Source organism: Bemisia tabaci, chromosome 10 (assembly GCF_918797505.1).
Source record: "Bemisia tabaci chromosome 10, PGI_BMITA_v3".
In the NCBI taxonomy this organism is placed as follows: Eukaryota; Metazoa; Arthropoda; class Insecta; order Hemiptera; family Aleyrodidae; genus Bemisia; species Bemisia tabaci.
The window spans coordinates 215,553-233,484 of NC_092802.1; the positions used below are offsets into that span (position 1 = coordinate 215,553).

The 17,932-nt window shown below is 40.2% G+C and overlaps 2 protein-coding genes across 7 annotated transcripts in view; one reads left to right on the forward strand and one right to left on the reverse strand.

The window, feature by feature from the left end:
- The window catches only part of LOC109038298 (cytosolic carboxypeptidase 1), a gene marked incomplete at its 3' end in the record, with an annotated part of 338,352 nt that overhangs the window by 107,587 nt on the left and 212,833 nt on the right, over positions 1–17,932 (forward strand).
- Positions 808–16,750, reverse strand: LOC109038306 (uncharacterized). Its single transcript, XM_019053330.2, has 4 exons — positions 16,566–16,750; positions 9,128–9,335; positions 8,073–8,278; positions 808–3,775 (listed from the first exon to the last, which is right to left on the reverse strand). The coding sequence occupies exons 2-4, from the start codon at positions 9,333–9,335 to the stop codon at positions 3,527–3,529; spliced, it is 663 nt and encodes a 220-aa protein (XP_018908875.2). The 5' UTR covers positions 16,566–16,750; the 3' UTR covers positions 808–3,526.

Here is a 17,932-nt window from a genome sequence, read left to right on the forward strand (position 1 = left end):
AGATATGACAAAATGATCTAATCTGCTAAAATACATGTATTTAAATGGGAAATGCCGTCAAATGACGTCACTATAGGCGGTGCATTTTTCCACTTTTAAATATTTTTGTACGATTACCCATTGCAGAAAAAAATTATAAAAAATACTGCAAAGTCAGCTCCTCAGGCACTTTCAGATAAAGCAATAAAAATTTTGCGTGCAAATTCTCCATTTGTTCTACTTCGGGAAAGCGGAAGAAAGTGGATTTAAACGTGGACATATTTATGCAAAACGGCACTATGTTACATGCAAACCCTATGCACATAGTTCCTTTTAGCATAAATACGTCCAACTGTGAAAATGTACCGCCTTATTGAAGGGCGGCATTTACCGTTGAAACAAAAGTATTTTAGTAATTTTTTGTTTAAATTAAATTTTTTCGAAAACTTTTTTGAAACCCGATTATATAGTTAGATGACTTACTTTCTTTTTACTCTTTACGCACAATGGCCATTTCGAGCGGGCATTATAGCAGATCCAATCGAGTATTTTAGTATATTTAATCGAGTATTTTAGCAGATTTAATCATTCTGTCATGATTTCTTCAGTAATCGTTCAGTTCAGAAACCCAGGATATACTTGCGCTTATCTTACTTAGTGGTTTCTACTTATAAATGAAAGTCATCGAATTCCAGACAGCTGCGAATGTTCTTCCACAATTTTGCTGCAAACTTGCTTCAGTCTCGCAAAAACTGCGGGAAAATGAGTTTGCGGCAATCTTGCCGTAAGCTTGGGTGCTAGAGGCTGAGGAAACAGTTGAACTCGGGATTAAAAAAACAATGAAATCAAACATTTAATCAAAATATGCCTATAACAGATTTATACAATTTGGTAAACTTAAAATTATAGCACTAAGACCTTACATAACTATTCAAGGGATTGCACGACGTTTTACCTATAAGACCATTTGACCTACACTTTTTGGCAGAAGTCGTGTAGGTCAGAGGTATGTAGGGCGTACGTTGTCGGCCAAACGTGCTCTAGGTCAAATGTTTATACATAAAACGTCCTGATAACATTTAAAATACAGGAACTTGAGCCCTAAAAACCAGCCCTTTCCAGAGCTATTCAGTGGTAGACAAGTATCGATCGAAGTAATTGAAACGCAAGTATAATATGCATCGAACCACTTTACCCATAATTAGTCTGACAGCATTTTATGTTGCCGCATTTCTCTTCATACTTTTTTTTTTCTACCGTAGCCTTAAAGCAAAATTCTTTGATATTTATCGCGAATTTCACCTAGATTGCAAAGAATTTCTATCTCAAAGTTTCAAGGCAGAACTTTGCTAAGGCTCCGTTCAAAAGATAAAATCAAAGAAAATACCAGGCAGCGTTTGATGCAGTTAGGGTGATCTTGTTTAAATCCATCCAGTCAGTTTTGGAGGAACATACCTACGTTTCACTCACCGTGGTAAATTTTAGTAGAGTTGGTTCTAGTGGCGTGACATGTTTTGCGATATATCGATTGATCTTCCATTTAAACCCATAGAGAAATATCGATACAGAGGGTGTTCGCAACGAACACCTTAATAATCGATTCTTTACCATAGCTTCAAATGGGGAAATATCGATACTAATCGATCTTGCTTGCCACGCCATTGGTTGGTTTTTGCAGGTTGGCAACACTGTTTTTTCACTATTTCCCTCCATCTTCAAAAATGTATCGTCCTCAGAGACACTATATTTTATGAGACTCCACTTTGCTATCTTTCTTCCAATGCCAACAGTTAATTTTGGAATTCAACGCTCTAATGCGCCTCACGGTGAATTGATGATTCCTGACTAAATAGTTGAAAAATTAGTTTAAGAAACCTTACTTAATAGACCACTAGACAAGGTACGAATTTCAGCATTCTGATACATGTTTTGCAACTAAAATTTCACGTAGAACACGAGGCGCACAACAAAAATTATCGCAATTAACTCCTTTCGAAGATATTTAATGATTCTTGATGCGTGAATTCAAACCACCCGCTCATGAATACTCATTGCTCTACGTGATTCACATCGCGCGCTAAACGTTATCATGAAAGTCTCTGCGATATAAAAATATGGCAACCTCAATCTTGACGCTTTGGCTCAGCTATAGCAAATTGCTAATAGTTTGAACAACACATGGTGGGAAATGAACATTGCTCGATTGAGAAGCTTGCTGAAACCGTTGCAGTGCGCGATTTGACTAAAGTAGAGCTTTGAGTTTCTTGTGAGCGGGCAGTTCAAATTCCTCGTAACCAATGTGAAATAAAAAAGTTAATATCTTTATTAGGAGTTGGTTTCAGTAATTTTCGTTGTAAGAATCGTATTTTACGTAAAATTCTGGTTAAGAAACATGTATCAGATTGCTTAAATTCGTACCTTGTCTAGTGGTCCATTTGCAAAAACTCGCCCTGCAAAAAGCTCACCTCGACATTCATCAGTTATTATTTGGCGAATTTTATGCTCAACAAGTTGCTCATCAAGTTGCTCACCAATCATCACTAATGGCGAACACCAGCCTCGGCTGCTGAACTTAACTTGGCTTGCGTTTCGCAAAAGAGAACCAATAGCATTCCAATGTTGCTAGAATTATGCAACTTACACTCTTTGCAATAAAATTACTGAAATTGTTGAAAAATTAAATTTACGAAGGAAATTATCGTATTGACTTAATATTTTTTTGGAAGTGAAGGTGAAACTTTGTTTGGATGACTAGTTTATATTTGCAAGGTGAGCGTGAGCACAGTTGCGCAATCTCAGCCACGTTGGAATGCTCTCGGTTCCTTTCTTAGAAGTACAATCCACTCAACCCTCTGTGACATATCGAAACAAATTCGCAACAACGTATATTTCGGATTTTTGAAAATTAAATATTTCCTCTGTGGCATAATTTAGCAAATTTCATTAGTTTTTCTTTTTTTGAAATCTGATTCCCAAAAATTCAAAATTTTGAAAAAAAAAATGAGTACTCTGATTTGTATGCAAGTAGCTACAAAATAGATTATCGTCCCCCAGAATCTGAGATCCAAAATTGATTCATGCCATAGAGGTTTTAAGCCTCACCCGGTTGTATTCAGGGCTGCCACAGTTAGGGAAAACCGGGAAATGTCGGGGAATTTTAAGAAGTCAGGGAAAACCGGGAAATGTCAGAGAAAATGACGAAAATGTCAGGGAAAATGTGTTAAATCACCTTGATTTGCTTTCTAGAATGGGTTTGAGGTTTCGAACAACACCTTTTTCCTGAAAACTATTTTCCATTATGTTTTCTTAACCATCCGTCACATCTTCAATTGTCAGGGAATTTCACCAGAATGTGTCAGGGAAATCAGGGAAATGTCTGGGAAATTCACTTTCTAAATTCTGCGGCAACCTTGTTGATTGTTAGTGAGAGATTTTCAAAATACAGTGTCTATGAAGGTCTTACTTTAATTAATTTAAATGGGCGAAGTCCAGCACTGACAACTTTGAAAAATGGCCACTATATTAGAGTGAGCGGCAAGTCCGGCGGCTAGACTAGTGGTTGCGGATAGGAAGTAGAGTTGCTCGCAGCGAGGGTCTGACAAAGGGCGTCCAGGTCGAGGCGGTTGGCCAGGTCGTTGGTGACCTGCTCGGTGACGATTGTGGACAGCGCGTCCTGGAGAGATGCGGAGATCGTTTGCCTCATCTGGTTATAAGCCCCAAAGGCCAGCCGAATCAGGCCACCCACCAGACCTAAACCACGTAGATTCAGATCCACATCCACGCATAGCACATCAATCTGAAAAAAGGAGAGTAATGAGTTTCTAAAAATCGCTCAACATTACCAGGGTGTCTTCAAGTCCGAAATTTCCGAAACGTCCGGAAATAGTACTGATTTTTTAATGGCGGGCCGAAAGTACTGAAAAAGTGCGGAAATTCCGCAAGAATAAGGTCCGGAATTTTTTTCATTTTTTTTGTCATTTTTGTTGCAATTGAGCTAGAAGTTCAAAGTTTTGAAATTTTTCGAATTTTATCAATTGGAAGCACTGAAAAAGTACTGAATTTTTCTGTTGAGGAGGTACTGGATTTTTTGGGAATGTACGGGAAAAGTACTGTATAAGTACTGATTTTGGCCAGCCTGTTTTAGTAGACACCCTGATTACTCAACACTAAGTGAGGTAACTTTTTTGTCAAATTTTGAATACTCTTTTTTTTTCGTAGAAAGTTTAGAACGGCACTGGTCGCAAGCATGTTTTCTATCAGGAGAGTTTAAACTCAGCGACAAATGTGTTGTGAGGAGCCATTACATGCCCTAAATACTTGCAACGTCTGAGACGAATCGGCAATATTTTTCCTTCGTGTTGCCTTGGAAAAATAGAAAATGTTTAAATTCAAGGCAACTACAGCCGGTCAGAAAAGTTTGAAGTTCCAATTAAAAGAGCTATAGTGCAAAGCGGTTGCTGTCCGAGGTAACAGAGACGCAAGTAAGTCACTAACTTTCAATCTTGCATAGGAAAAAACTTTTTCGCATTTTCATGCGTTTTCGCGCGCCCATTCCATCGCTGCTTTTATCATTAATAATAAGACCAGGTTTTTATTTTATTTTTTTTTTTTTTTAGAGAACTTCAACATTATCATTACCTTAATCCAACCGAAGAACATTTTGGAGCTTTTAATTGATGCATTTAGCCTTATAACCTGCGGTTTTTTTTTTTTTTTTTTTTTTTTTTTTTTTTTTTTTTTTTTTGTGATTTACCTTTAAAGGAATTTTATCTTCTCTCTACAATTCAACATCAATTAAACCTCATTGAAGCATTTTTTAACGTTTAAATATATCAAAAACCTCAAAAACATTCGGTATCAAATAACTTCATTCTGCTAATCGCGGACGCATAAATTGCCTTCAAATGTAGATGTATGCAATCTTACCAACGCTACAGCTTTTTTTGTTGCATCATAAAAGAATGGCTCTCTCCTCGCGTAAACAGCACCAGCCCTTTCTTCGACTTTTCCTGACCTAATTGAAGCAATATATTGCAAATCGGTTGTGCCGTGCTAGAGAAAAACGCAGTTTTGACATTTAAGAGTCGCCAAATTTCCTCCAATAAAATGTTAATTTTTAACAAGACGAATGAATATTTTCTCTTGCGATTTTCAGATAATTTAAATTTTAGTTCGGATAAAATTCCCCAAAAAATAGGAGGAAAAATATCTCCAGATTTCCCTGAAAATTTGAATTTGAGCAGCGGAAATTTCGTTACGTCCAGTGGCGTGGCGTGAATTGTGATGTATCGATTGTTGTGCCATTTAAACCTATGGTAAAGAATTGATTATTAAGGTGTTGGCTGCAAACACCCTGTTTATCGATCCTTTTCCATAGGTTTAAATGACATAACAATCAATAAATCGCAAAGCGCACCACGCCACTGATCACGTCTGAATGCTCGTACGACGCTCTTCCTTAGCACGGCAGAGTCCGTGAGTCCGGGCCGGATTTACCTACTTGCTGCCCATGGGCCGCGGGGCCGCCTGTATTTTGCCGCCCCCTTCTCATTATTTGCTTTGAAACATCAATAAGAACCATCAAGTGAACGTGCCGGATTGGAGTGCATAAGACGCGTTTACTCGTGTTGGACACTTTTTTTGCGAAAGGCCTGTCAACTTTACTAGCAAAAGTTCACGGAACTTTGCGCGAAAATTAAGTTCCGTAGACCTATCTCCGTGTGGACAAGGCCTTCCATTTTTAAGTATTGAACGAAAAAATTATGACAGAACAAACATAAATGTGGGTTAATAATTTTAAATTCCGCTGCCGCGCCAACCGCACCGTGTTTAGCGCAATGCGTGAAGTATTCCTACAGTCTTGTAGGCGCTATGCGTTTCACACCGACCACTGCTGACCGCATTGTATTTGACCTAATGCGTGAAGTATTCATGCAGTCTTGTAGGCGCTTATATGTGTTATACGCCAACCGCCGCCGCGCCGAGGGCTTCTCCTTCTCATCTCAAGTCCTCGTCATCATTGCTCTCTGCGCCGCGCCGCTTTATGCCAAATTGCGTGTTCGGTTTTTCTCTCAACTCGATTAATTAAAGGCGCTGTCTCTTTTAACACCGAAATACGACAAAATTAGTAAGAATTTTACTCTCAGGAAATGAGAAAATTTGTCGCCTTTTCTCGTTTGTAATTTTTTTTCTGAATCCGATGTTTTTTTTTTATACTTACATTTAAAAAATGTCAAAATTTGCCGCCATGTGGCCACCCCCTAAATCCGGCCCCGGGCAGACCTATCGTCATCGAATGACTCTAATCGATAAATTCCTCTCTTACCAATGCAATTTATCGATTCAGTTCGATACTTTGATCGATAAATTCCTATCTTAGCGGTGCAGTTCATCGATTCAGGTCGATACTCGTACCAGGATTGATAAGTTCCTACCTCAACAATGCAAATGATCGATTCAAGCCGATACCTTGATCGAATTCCTTCCTTTACAATGCAATTTATTGATTGAAGTTATTCGATTACCGTTCAAAATTGACCCGCAGGTCAAATCAACTCATCTTATCGGTGATTTCCGGCTTCATGCGTGGTGTCTTGAACGGGAAAAACTGGGATTCATCAGGGAATGATAATTAAAGGGGAAAATCAGGGAATCTGTTCCAGGAACCGGGAATCTTTTTCTCTACCGCTTGTCCCTGGTAAAAATTAGCGATACGAGCTGCGTTTCAAAATACCATAGGAGTTCTTATAGCCGACTAAAGAAGGCTATTGAAAATCATATAGCTGGCTGTAGAAAGCGGAGCAAATCATATAGCCAGGCTGTACGAAGCTATAAAAAAGTATACAGTCGGGCAATACTTCCTATCGCCGGGCTTTACACTTTACCGCCATTGGCCATAAAAAGCTATAAGAAATTGTGTAGAAATTCGTGTGCTTTGGAAATCATTAAGTTTGATACGGAACTACCTTAATATTTACAAAACACACATTATATTTTCCTTTAAAACATATTTTTTTTTTCATCAATTAAAATGAGATGGTCCATACAGAGTGTGCAAACATTTCAAAATCATGAATTGAAAAACGCTGACTTCGCGAGATTAAATATTAGAGCCTAACACAAAGCGGAGCGGCGACGCACTGGCGCCTACAAACCTAACAGGGATACTTCACGCATTGCGCGGCGACGCACTGGTGCCTACAAACCTAACAGGGATACTTCACGCATTGCGCGGCGACGCACTGGCGCCTACAAACCTAACAGGGATACTTCACGCATTGCGCAATGCGTGAAGTATCCCTGTTAGGTTTGTAGGCGCTAATGCGCGTTTCGCGCTCTCTGCCCGCCGCCGCGCCGCAGCGTGCCGCGGCGTCTGAAGCAACTATTTCACACCCGAGGTATTGCACAGTATCATAAGAAATTGAAGGCGCTCCAACATATTAAGAATGACAGGCATCCTTCAAAAGTACGGAGCTTTCCTCGCAAAATAAATCAAGATACTACGGCACAAAAAGAGAGCGGTAGTACAAAAACTAACTAAGTCCTAGTATCCGTATTTAGTAACGTTTAGCATAAACTTTATCGTCTGGCTATTGCTTAATCGCCATCGGCTATAAAAGGCTACAAGAAATTGTACAGCCGGCTACAGAAGCTATTGGAAATCTTACAGCCGGCTTTAGGTCTATAGTATTTTGGAGCACACATTCTACCGCCATTTTTTACCAGGGGTATAGGGATCATTTCGTTTTCAATGGCGGTCTAATCTGACCGACCGCTATTATTGACTTCTTGAATGACACATTTGAAGCTTCAAATCATCAAAAGAATGGAGGAGCCTTCATTGACCAGATAATATAAACATCAGGAACTCTATCGGAAGTAAAATTTCGAAAGTGCACCAAAGAAATGGCTGAAGTATTAATTATTATCGATATTCATACATGAAACTCTGGAGAATTATATTCTTTTCCCCTAGAAAAGCCCGGGGAAGTGGGAGACAACTTCGGTTTCTCGTCAGGGAACGAGGTCCTAAAAATCAGGGGGAAATCAGGAAATGAGCCTTATGAAAAATTCTGGACACCATGGGTTCATACCTGGAGATCGAGCTGGCAGGAGGTGCTGTTGCCGGAGCTGTTGTTGCTGGAATTGCCGTTGGCGGTGAGGATGAGCTTGTAGGTGCTGGAGCTGAGTCCGGCCGTGACCGGCCCATTCTTCCGCAGGAGGCCCGCGCTTCCCAACGCGTCCTGGTACACCACATACGTGCTCGGAAGGGTCGTCGTCTGAGAAATCGATACGGACTCTGAAACAAGCCCAATTTCTCAAACACTTACACAACTGAAAGTTAGAAGTTTCTTCACGTCTTCGAGATATCTTAGTAGGTAGCCCCTCCCCCCCCCCCCCCGGGCGGGAACGTCGCGCCCTGAAAAGGCCGCAGTAGCTTCGCCAAAGGGACGAACTTCGGTCTTATTGACCCTCTAGACATGTCAAGGAGTTAACCACTATGAGATGTCCATGGCCAAAGTGTGAAAGCAGGTATCTCCGTTTGCGACGTTGCGACCTCCTGTCATACTTCATTTTCTCCCACGAAGTACGAGTTCCAAGCTCCGTATTTCGAGCTCCCATTTAATCGCGCGTCGCTTGGGGTATCAAAAATGGCGTCCATTCTATCCGTCCGACGATGGCCCTCACTTTTGACCAAGAGAATAATTTATTATATAGGATTGCCAGAAGCCTGGTAATTCAGAATTAATCATTCTCTTGGTCCATGGCAGAGGTACCTCGTCGGCACGCGAGGTCAAAAGTGTGGTCATCGCCGGACGGATAGTATGGACGCCATCTTGGATAACCAGAGCGACGCGCATTTAGATGGGAGCTCAAAATACGAACTTTGAACTCGTATTTCGTGGCTTATTGTTGTTCAAAAAAATCTAAGAAAATTCCAGTGAGCTATGTGCACTCTCTAGTTTTCAAAAATGCAACAATTACAAATTACTGAACAAACGCATGAAAGGAATTACCCCTCTTAGTTTATTCGGAACTGGCCGAAGAATTGCGTAAAGGAAAATAGATAAAATCATTCTGGCTGAACATTTTGTGAAAACACAAGTGAATTTATTTTTGATGAATCCTGCCTGGTTGGGTAACTAACCTTTGCCGAATTTCGGCCGCCAAGCAGTAGTGTTCCGCAGACCTTGGTAGCTCTGAAACTGTCCGCTGTTAGCGCTCAGAGCTACCCTGGGGAAGTAAGTCCGCGCGAAGTTGAATCCAGGGACAGAGCTGCCATAATCACTGCCTGCTGTCGAGTCCTCTGGGAAGCAAGCCACCAGCAGCACCAATGAGAAAACTCCTCGCAGCATCTGAAAAATGACAGCCGCTCGTTTTGTAATAATAATCTCAACAGCTATTAGTATACCTGATACACTCTAACCGCGCTGATCCACTTAAAAAAATGTTAACAACGAGGAATAAGTGGAACCGACTGACTTTAGACTAGGTGTACTTAGCCACGATGTGCTCGATTATTTCGATCACTGGAAAAAAAGTCGCTTGGATCTAGAGACCAGACTCTTAATAACATTAAGAAGAAAAAATACTCTCGATTCAATTCGATTTTTCCTTGGATCGAAGAGCCGAGCCTCTTGATTTAGGCGGATTTCCTTTTGATTCAAGCAAAAAGTCCAATTGAATCAAGAGTATTTTTTCTTGTCAGTGGTTTCAAGAGTCTGGACTCTAGGTCCAAGCGACATTTTTCCCAGTGTGACGTAGAAGCCGTACTTAGGGAAACAACGCAAAGAACCACCGGAGGTGTTCGAATTGATTCTTCTTATATTTCGAAAGTTTCCATAAGCAGAGAGACCTTCAGAAAGTTGGAACAGACAGAATCGAAATTTTGATAAAAACTGCCCCAAAATGTAGGTGTGCCAAAATTAAGGCGATAAAATTAAAATTCATACTAAAGTCAGGGCTATAGGTATTGTAGTTGGCCTTCAATTTCGCTGGGAAGCACGCATCTATTAAAAAACATGCACCAGCTTAGCACCATAAGTATTAAGAAAACTAGCAACTTTGAGTAGAACAGTTTTATGATTACTTAGAGAAACAACACCATGGTATATTGATATTGGAAACCTGCATGAGACACTCTGAGTGCTGTGGAAGGTTTCCACGGTGGAAATTTTCCGTGATACAATTTTCCATGGTGACATTTTCCGTGATGCTCTTCGTGGTGTTTCCATGGTAAAGTTTTCCATTGAAAAATTTTCTGTGACCAATTTCACGTGGGGAAATTTTCCGTGGTAAACACCATGGAATTCCATGGACAATTTTTACAGGGCATTAACTCCGATTGATTTTGTCAACCGAATGTTAGTCGTCGTCCAACTGGACGTATTTATGTCAAAATGAACTATGTTAGACATGAACCCAATGCACACAGTTCCTTTTAGCATAATTACGTCCAACTGATGTTCGCTTTCAGTTTTGCTCAACAGGCAACGAACATGCCGGCCAGACTGATCGCACATGGATGTAAGTTTTTCATTCCTTCAGCAACTTCTATGACGATTGCAGCTCCAAAGAGGTTGATGCATCGATTTCTTCTGTTCTGATGCAATCTCTTTCTCAACAATATCCCTAATTGGACGTTTTTTTGTTAAACGGAACTAAGCGCCAAATCGAGTTCCTTATTTCAGGATTTTAGAATCCCGGATAGCGCGCTCTGTCGAACGGAACTGATAGGGCCATGGTAAAGCATTAAGTATGGGACGGAACTAGCATCGCGTTCCGCAACATCCGCCAACCCAAGCCCCCCCTCTTCCGTCCTCCCCCTATGGCGCTTAGTTCCGTTTGATAGATATACGTCCAATTATTCGACTATATTTTTGAGTGGAACATTTCGCACTTCAAAATGTACTCATGATTATTGTTCCTCTCATGTGCGATAGACCAATTACGATGACTCACCCTACTACTTGTGTCGAAAGTTCAGTAGTTTCAAGGTTTTCATTCATTTTCTTCTTCCATAGTTTGTCGTATATTAACCCTTATTTTTTATAATCTGTTTCAGGTGAGTGATTTTACCATCAAGTAATAATTTTGGACCCATAATCAGTGGTGAGATATTTTCAATTTCTCGTTTTTATTATTTATTTTTGTTAAAAAAAAATGTTTTAAAACCTACATTGGAGCTCTTGCATGCGTAAGGAATTTGCGATTTAAGTACTGACTCCTACGCAAAATTTCACGGTGCCACGAACTTTAAAACTTTAAGCTCTCAAAGTTGATGCCGTGATGGAGGGTCTGTCCTAACGCTATACCGAGAGTTCACCTACAAATCAAGTCCAATTCTTAATACAAAAACAGGGAATAAAATACATGATGAGTGTTGCTACTTTCTTTGGGGACTCCAAAACTGAAAAACCGGCAACCCTGCTAACGTTTTTGTTCCCTATCTTTGCATGGACTCATGGAGAGTTTGATTTGATATGGAGGTGGAGGTGGTCTATCAGGGTAGCGTGAGATATCCCCTCCATTACGGCCTCTTCTTCGAGAGTTATTTTTTGGAGTTTTGGAGTTTCTTTCAGAGAAACCAGTGGCACCATCCTGTTTCTCGCAAAATTGTTCGTAAGAATCAATACTGAAATCGCAAATCCCCCACACATGCAGGAGCTCCATTCTGCCGTGCTAAGGAAAAACGCCGATGAACCTTCAGCAATTTTCTTCGATAAAACACGAATTCCCTGGTAAGCTCATGAATTTGTCTTCCCATTTTTCAGAGAATTTTGATCTAAAGTTCCTGAAAATTTCAAGGAAAAATATTCACAATGGACCACTAGACAAGGTACGAATTTAAGCAATCTGCTACATGTTTCTTAACCAGAATTTCACGTAGAACACGATTCACACTACGAAAATTACCGAAATCAACTTCTAACGAAGATATTAACGTTTTTATTTCGCACTGATTACGAGGAATTTGAACTGCCCGCTCACAAGAAACTCAAAGCTCTACGTGAGTCAAATCGCGCACTACAACGGTTTCAGCAAGCTTCTCAATCGAGCAATGTTCATTTTCCACCATGTGTTGTTCAAATTATTGGTAATTTGCTATAGCTGAGCCAAAGTGTCAAGATTGAAGTTGAAGATTTTTACATCGCAGAGACTGTCATGATAAACATTTAGCGCGCGATGTGAATCACGTAGAGCGTTGAGTTTTCATGAGCGGGTGGTTTGAATTCACGCATCAAGAATCATTAAATATCTTCGTCAGGAGTTGATTTTGGTAATTTTCGTTGTGCGTATCGTGTTCTACGTGAAATTTTGGTTGAGAAACATGTATCAGAATGCTGAAATTCGTACCTTGTCTAGTGGTCCATTTTCCTCAAAAATAAACATTTCATCAAAGGAAAGTTGGCAACTCTCGAATGTTCTTACGGCGTTCCTTCTTAGCACAGCAGCATTAGACTCTTTCGCTTATTAATATTTATGCCAATTTTTCCCGGCATAGTTCCTTCTTGCGTAAATTCTTAGTAAGAACTCACGCGCACGGGACCCATTTAAAGTTGCACTATTCTTTTTCATCGGCCGAGGGCCCTCTCATTGAGACGAACACTCATTCTTAAATTCGAGGCGAATAACGCTCATACAATCGTATCGTCAGCACCATCGTTCGTCGTATCAGACGGTGGCGCCGTATGTTTGTTTACGCCTCATTCATCCTCGCCAATTTAATTTTTTTAGAGTGCGCACGCATGTAATGTTAGCTCTTCGCTGATAAGCAACGCGCCATGGAAGAGACAGGTATTTCTCGATGCCTCTCTGTCTACGGCCGATTCCCGCTATTTTTGAGACTGCTCTAACGCGGATTCAAGTACGACAGAACACAGATCATGAGTACCATGCCCCATTTCAAGCACACGTATTCAAGTGTCACTTAAATTACATTCGAGCCGAATATATTCATGGACGAAAGTTAGGGTAGTATTCATAGTCGTTCCTTCAACTGCTCTGCCGTGCTAAGGAAAAACAACGTATGAACCTTCTGGCGTTGCCAAATTTTCTTTGGTAAATCGGGAATTTCCTGGAAAATTTGAAAATATTTTTCCTCTAATTTTTCAGATTATTTCGTTCGCAATTTCACCTAAAGTTCCTGAAAATTTCAAGGAAGAATATTCATAACTTTCTTCAAAAATAAATATTTTCTGAGAGGAAATTTGACATCTTTCGAATGTTCATACGACGTTTCTCCTTAGCACGGCAGAGCTGCTTCCCCTAGGAGAATCCATTTGGTTTATATCGTGACTGTGGGAGGTTCAAGGATATCCTTATAGCATCATGTAAAGGACAATTGTACGAATTTATGCTAAAAGGAACTATGGCTCACGCAAATCCTATGCACATAGTTCCTTTTAGCATAAATACGTTCAATTTTTCAAACATCGAGTGAAGTTCTGTAGTATAACTTTGGAGATGAGTCCTTGAAAGGAATCAAAATGATCTACTACTACTATAAATAATGAAAAATACGAAAGAAAACAAAGAGATGAAGAGATGACAGCTTCTGGAGGATCTCTACTATGACAGATTCTTGTGGCGGGTAGGCGTCGCAGAGCGCCCTAGCGCGCCGTATAAGCGGCCTACACTTACGTATACAAGAAAATAGATTGCGAGTTAGTAAATATGTAGGTAGCTTTGCGCCAACTTAAAATTCGTCAAAATCATCCTATCATATTTTCTTCCGTATTTTGTACTCTTTGTAATGGGCAGTCATTGTAATCCCTTGCAAGAATCCATTTCCAAAATTACACTGCGGAATTTTTTCGAGTCGAGCAAAAATTGTCTTTTTTATAGTGCCCCTATTTTGAGGGCTTCTTTTAATCTCCCTAAATCACAATGTGAACCAAATTGAGCCTCCCAAGGAAAGGAGCTGACTGACAATGCAAGCAAATCAACTGCAATCAAAAACGTCACCAATTTGCAGCCGTGAAAAAACTTTAATTTTCCTTAATTTCCGCGTGATCCCACATCACAAACCTACCCCAAAATCCTAATATTTTGCAATCGATGCCCGTCAGAAGGTTCCCGAAATTATTCCAGAAAATTTTCAGAAGGTTTTAAAAAATGGAGATTTTGCAGGTGTCTGGAGTTGTGTGCATCTCATGTTCAAGAAGAAACCACTGAGTGAACTGAGTACGAGAATATCCTTGGTTTCTAAATTGAACACTCATTTGAAGAAGTGTTACTTAATCTGGTAAAATTCATGTGTTACGGAAATTCTTACAGAATCCAGCATTAGTGCATGTAATTTGTTACATGACAATTTTATTTTTGAAGGCCAATTTTATATAATCTACTGGAAATTCAGGGGTTTTTTTTGAGCGGGAAATGTGAATTTACTGATTATAATGTAAATTATGAAATACTAATTTCTTGAAATTGGACGGATTTTTACTAAAGCCTTAGAGGAGATAAGGCAGTTAATAAGTGTGGTATAAATGAGAAAAAAACACTAAGAAGTGACCCAAATACTATATGTAACCAGGTGGAGAAATGGCACTGGGTCCACACCATTTCGCGGGGAAATCAAAGTTAAGAAGGTCAATCATTAGAGTTAAAAAGATTTATTTTTGACTCTAATTATAATTTTTGGAACTTCTTGGCTTTGATTTCCCCGCGAAATGGTGAGGACCCAGCACCATTTCTCCACCTTGTTACATAAGGGTGGCACATACCAAAAGTATTAACTACCTTATCTCCCCTTAGGTATCGGTCAAAATCCTTCCAATTCCATTTAAAACGGCCTTATCATAAATAAATCTGAACAAACTAATTTCTTGACCATCAGTTGATTTCGGACCTGGTTAGTATGTGTACATTTTACTGTGTGAAATTTTGATGAGGAAGAAATCAAGCTGTACCTACTGTAACTCTAACCCTTCCAGTGGTCTGTCGCTGCTTCTTCAACCACGTCGAGGTATGACTGGATCTGAGAATAGGGACCTTATTTTCTGGGGTAAAATTTTCTTCAAATAATTGCAAGATTTGAAAGCACGTTTCCCTACAAACTAAGAATTCTTGCCTCGGAAATTTTATACGTCATTTCCATATCTTTCTCAATTTTTGAGCGACATTTTTCCTCCGTATTCCACGTTATGCATTTTTGAAAGGTACATACATGAGAGCCGCTTTCACAGCGACACTTAACCGCCCCAGGATCCTGTCCTCCCACAGCCCTTTAGGGAGTTGCATTCCCTCATCTCATTTCAAACCCTCCATCGCCATCCTCGCACTAGGCACTTCTTTCGTCTCCTCCCAGGAGGAACCTAATCAAGTCCCCTTGAAATGCAGGATTCCTTCGACAACATTTTATTGCTGCATCTGAGAGTGCTAAACAAGCTGCGAACGCAGTATTTTTCATACTTTTTTCCTGATGGGGCATTGTAGCAAAATGCATTTAAAAGTGAGAAAATCTGCTTCCTTAAGACGTCAGTACTGCCGTGCTAAGGAAAAACGCCGTATGATCATTCGACAGTTGCCAAATTTCCCTCGATAAAATGTTCATTTTTGAGGAAAGTTATAAATATTTTTCCTGTGAATTTTCAGGAAATTTAGGTGGAATTGCGAACAAATTTATCTGAAAAATTGGAAGGGAAATATTCATATGTTTACCAGGAAATTCGTGTAATATCAAAGGAAATTTGGCAACGCCTGAAGTTTCATACGGCGTTTCTCCTTAGCACGGCAGAGTAGGCGACATTTCCCGTTTAAACACGTGTATTTTACCAGATTAGGCAATTCGCTCATATTTCCTCCAAGATTTGTTCAATTTAAAAGCCAAATACATTCTCGTGCTCAACTCACTCAGTAGTTTCTTCTTAATTATAAAATTTACACAACCTCAGACACCTGCAAAATCTCCATTTTTGAAAATTTCTTTAAAATGTTTAAAATTGTCTGAAAATCTTCGGGAATTTTTGAAAGATGAACTCCCTTTTCACAGATCCGGTCATAGGTATGTTCTGAAATAGCACCAAGCAAAGTTTCGACATTCACCTCAACTAATTTTCTCACCCTCTCACAAATTCCACCGAAATCAAGACTCGCAAGACAGAGGCTCCTCAATACGGAGGCTGTAATTCAAAGACTTCTAAGAGATTTCGCGTCCCCTTCCTTTATTCTCAGGAGGAACTTGATCCTTGACATTTTTAAAAACCTCATGAAATTGTTTTGAAAATTTTTGGGAATTTTTTAAAGATAAGCTCCAGGGTTGCTACATTCAGGGAAAACCAGGAAATGTCAGGGAAAATGACGAAAATGTCAGGGAAAATTTGTTAGATCACCTTCATTTGCTTTCTAGAATAGGTTTGAGGTTTCGAACAACAAATTTTGTCAGAAAAATATTTTCAATTATGCCCTCTTAACCATCCGTCACATTCTCAATCGTCAGGGAATTTCCCCAAAATGTGTCATGGAAATCAGGGAACTGTCAGGGAATTTCATTTTCTAAATTCTGTGGCAACCGTGAAGCTCCCTTTTCACAGACTCGGTCACAAGTATCTTCCGAGGAAGAATGAAGTTTTGAGACTTACCTCGACTGTAATTTCCTGACCCTCTCACAGACTCGACCGGAATCAAGACTCACAGACTTTGAATAAGGTGGCCGTAATCCGAGCACTTTTAAGGGGGAATCCAAAATCGTAAAATGGAGATACGGGATCGGTCGCCGGTCGCGTGGTGATATTTCGGGTTGCCGCGCGCTTGTGACTCATCCCGTCGCCCGATCCGAACCCGCGAGGAGCCGCTCTCGCTTATCTTTTTAGGCGGAAAATTTTACAGCCCACTCGAATTTCTTCGCTGATCCCCGTCGAGAGTTCCGTCAATTTTGTTTTAAATGGAACCAGCGCTGCCGAATCCGTGCTTTTGTGTCGTCTTTGCCGCGTTTTTATGCTCCGAGAGGCAACACTGGATGGAACCGACTGGCGCTCCGATGCACATCAGTTTTAGCAAGAATAGGTGCCATCTTGCAAGTGAATCTTCAATTCAATCGGATTACACACCATCTAGCCTTTGGCCTGCCAGGGTGTTTACAAGTCCTAAACTTTTCAGGAGTGATACAGTAGCATGCGAGACGTTCAAATATGGCGGTCATTTTGACTTAGGCCCCCCCAGAGAGGGGGGGCGGGGGGTCAAAGACAAAACCTTCAACTGCCTATAACTTTTGAGCGAAAAATCGGATTGAGTTGAACTTTTTTTTAAATGAAAGATCTCAAAAAGATCTATCTGCTGATACCAGAAAAATTGAAAAAAAGTTAAATTTAATGCAAATTTTTAGCAATTTTTCGATTTTTTAGGAGACAAAATTTTCAATTTTGTCGTGTTTCGGCACCGCGCAATGACTCTACTAAAACAAAAACCAGTTTTTTAGATTCTACACTCAATTTCCTATAAGATGCAAAAAACCGCATCTTGGGGAAACGTTTAGATCGCGAGCTATGGCTTGTCAAAGGTAGCCCCGCGCTGTTCGCATATCCTCCACGCGTCTGCCACCGATCCTGTTGCCCCTCCTCCCCCATCCTAAATGCAAATTAACATTCTACTACCCAGCTTTCGTATATATCTGCGTTATAGGTACGTGAAAATTTCAGCAAGTTCGTGATTTCCAGTGGAATTGATACTTTATTTCGCTCCCCCCCCCCCCCCCCCACCCGGCCACTGGCACTGAAGTTTGCCCCTGCCTACAAGTTGTAATAGTTTTTTCTTGTGTCTAACTGGAGGTATTTGTTTTCTAGATTACACGCTAAAATGAACAGAATAGGTATAAAAAAAGTAATTTATTAAGTGAATTGAAAGCAGTTACACAAGGATACACACAGGTTACACAAGGAGGTTGGGAGGTGGGATAAAAAATTACCTCAATTCGATTTCGTAGTCACAGGGTGCTACATCAGCAAAAACA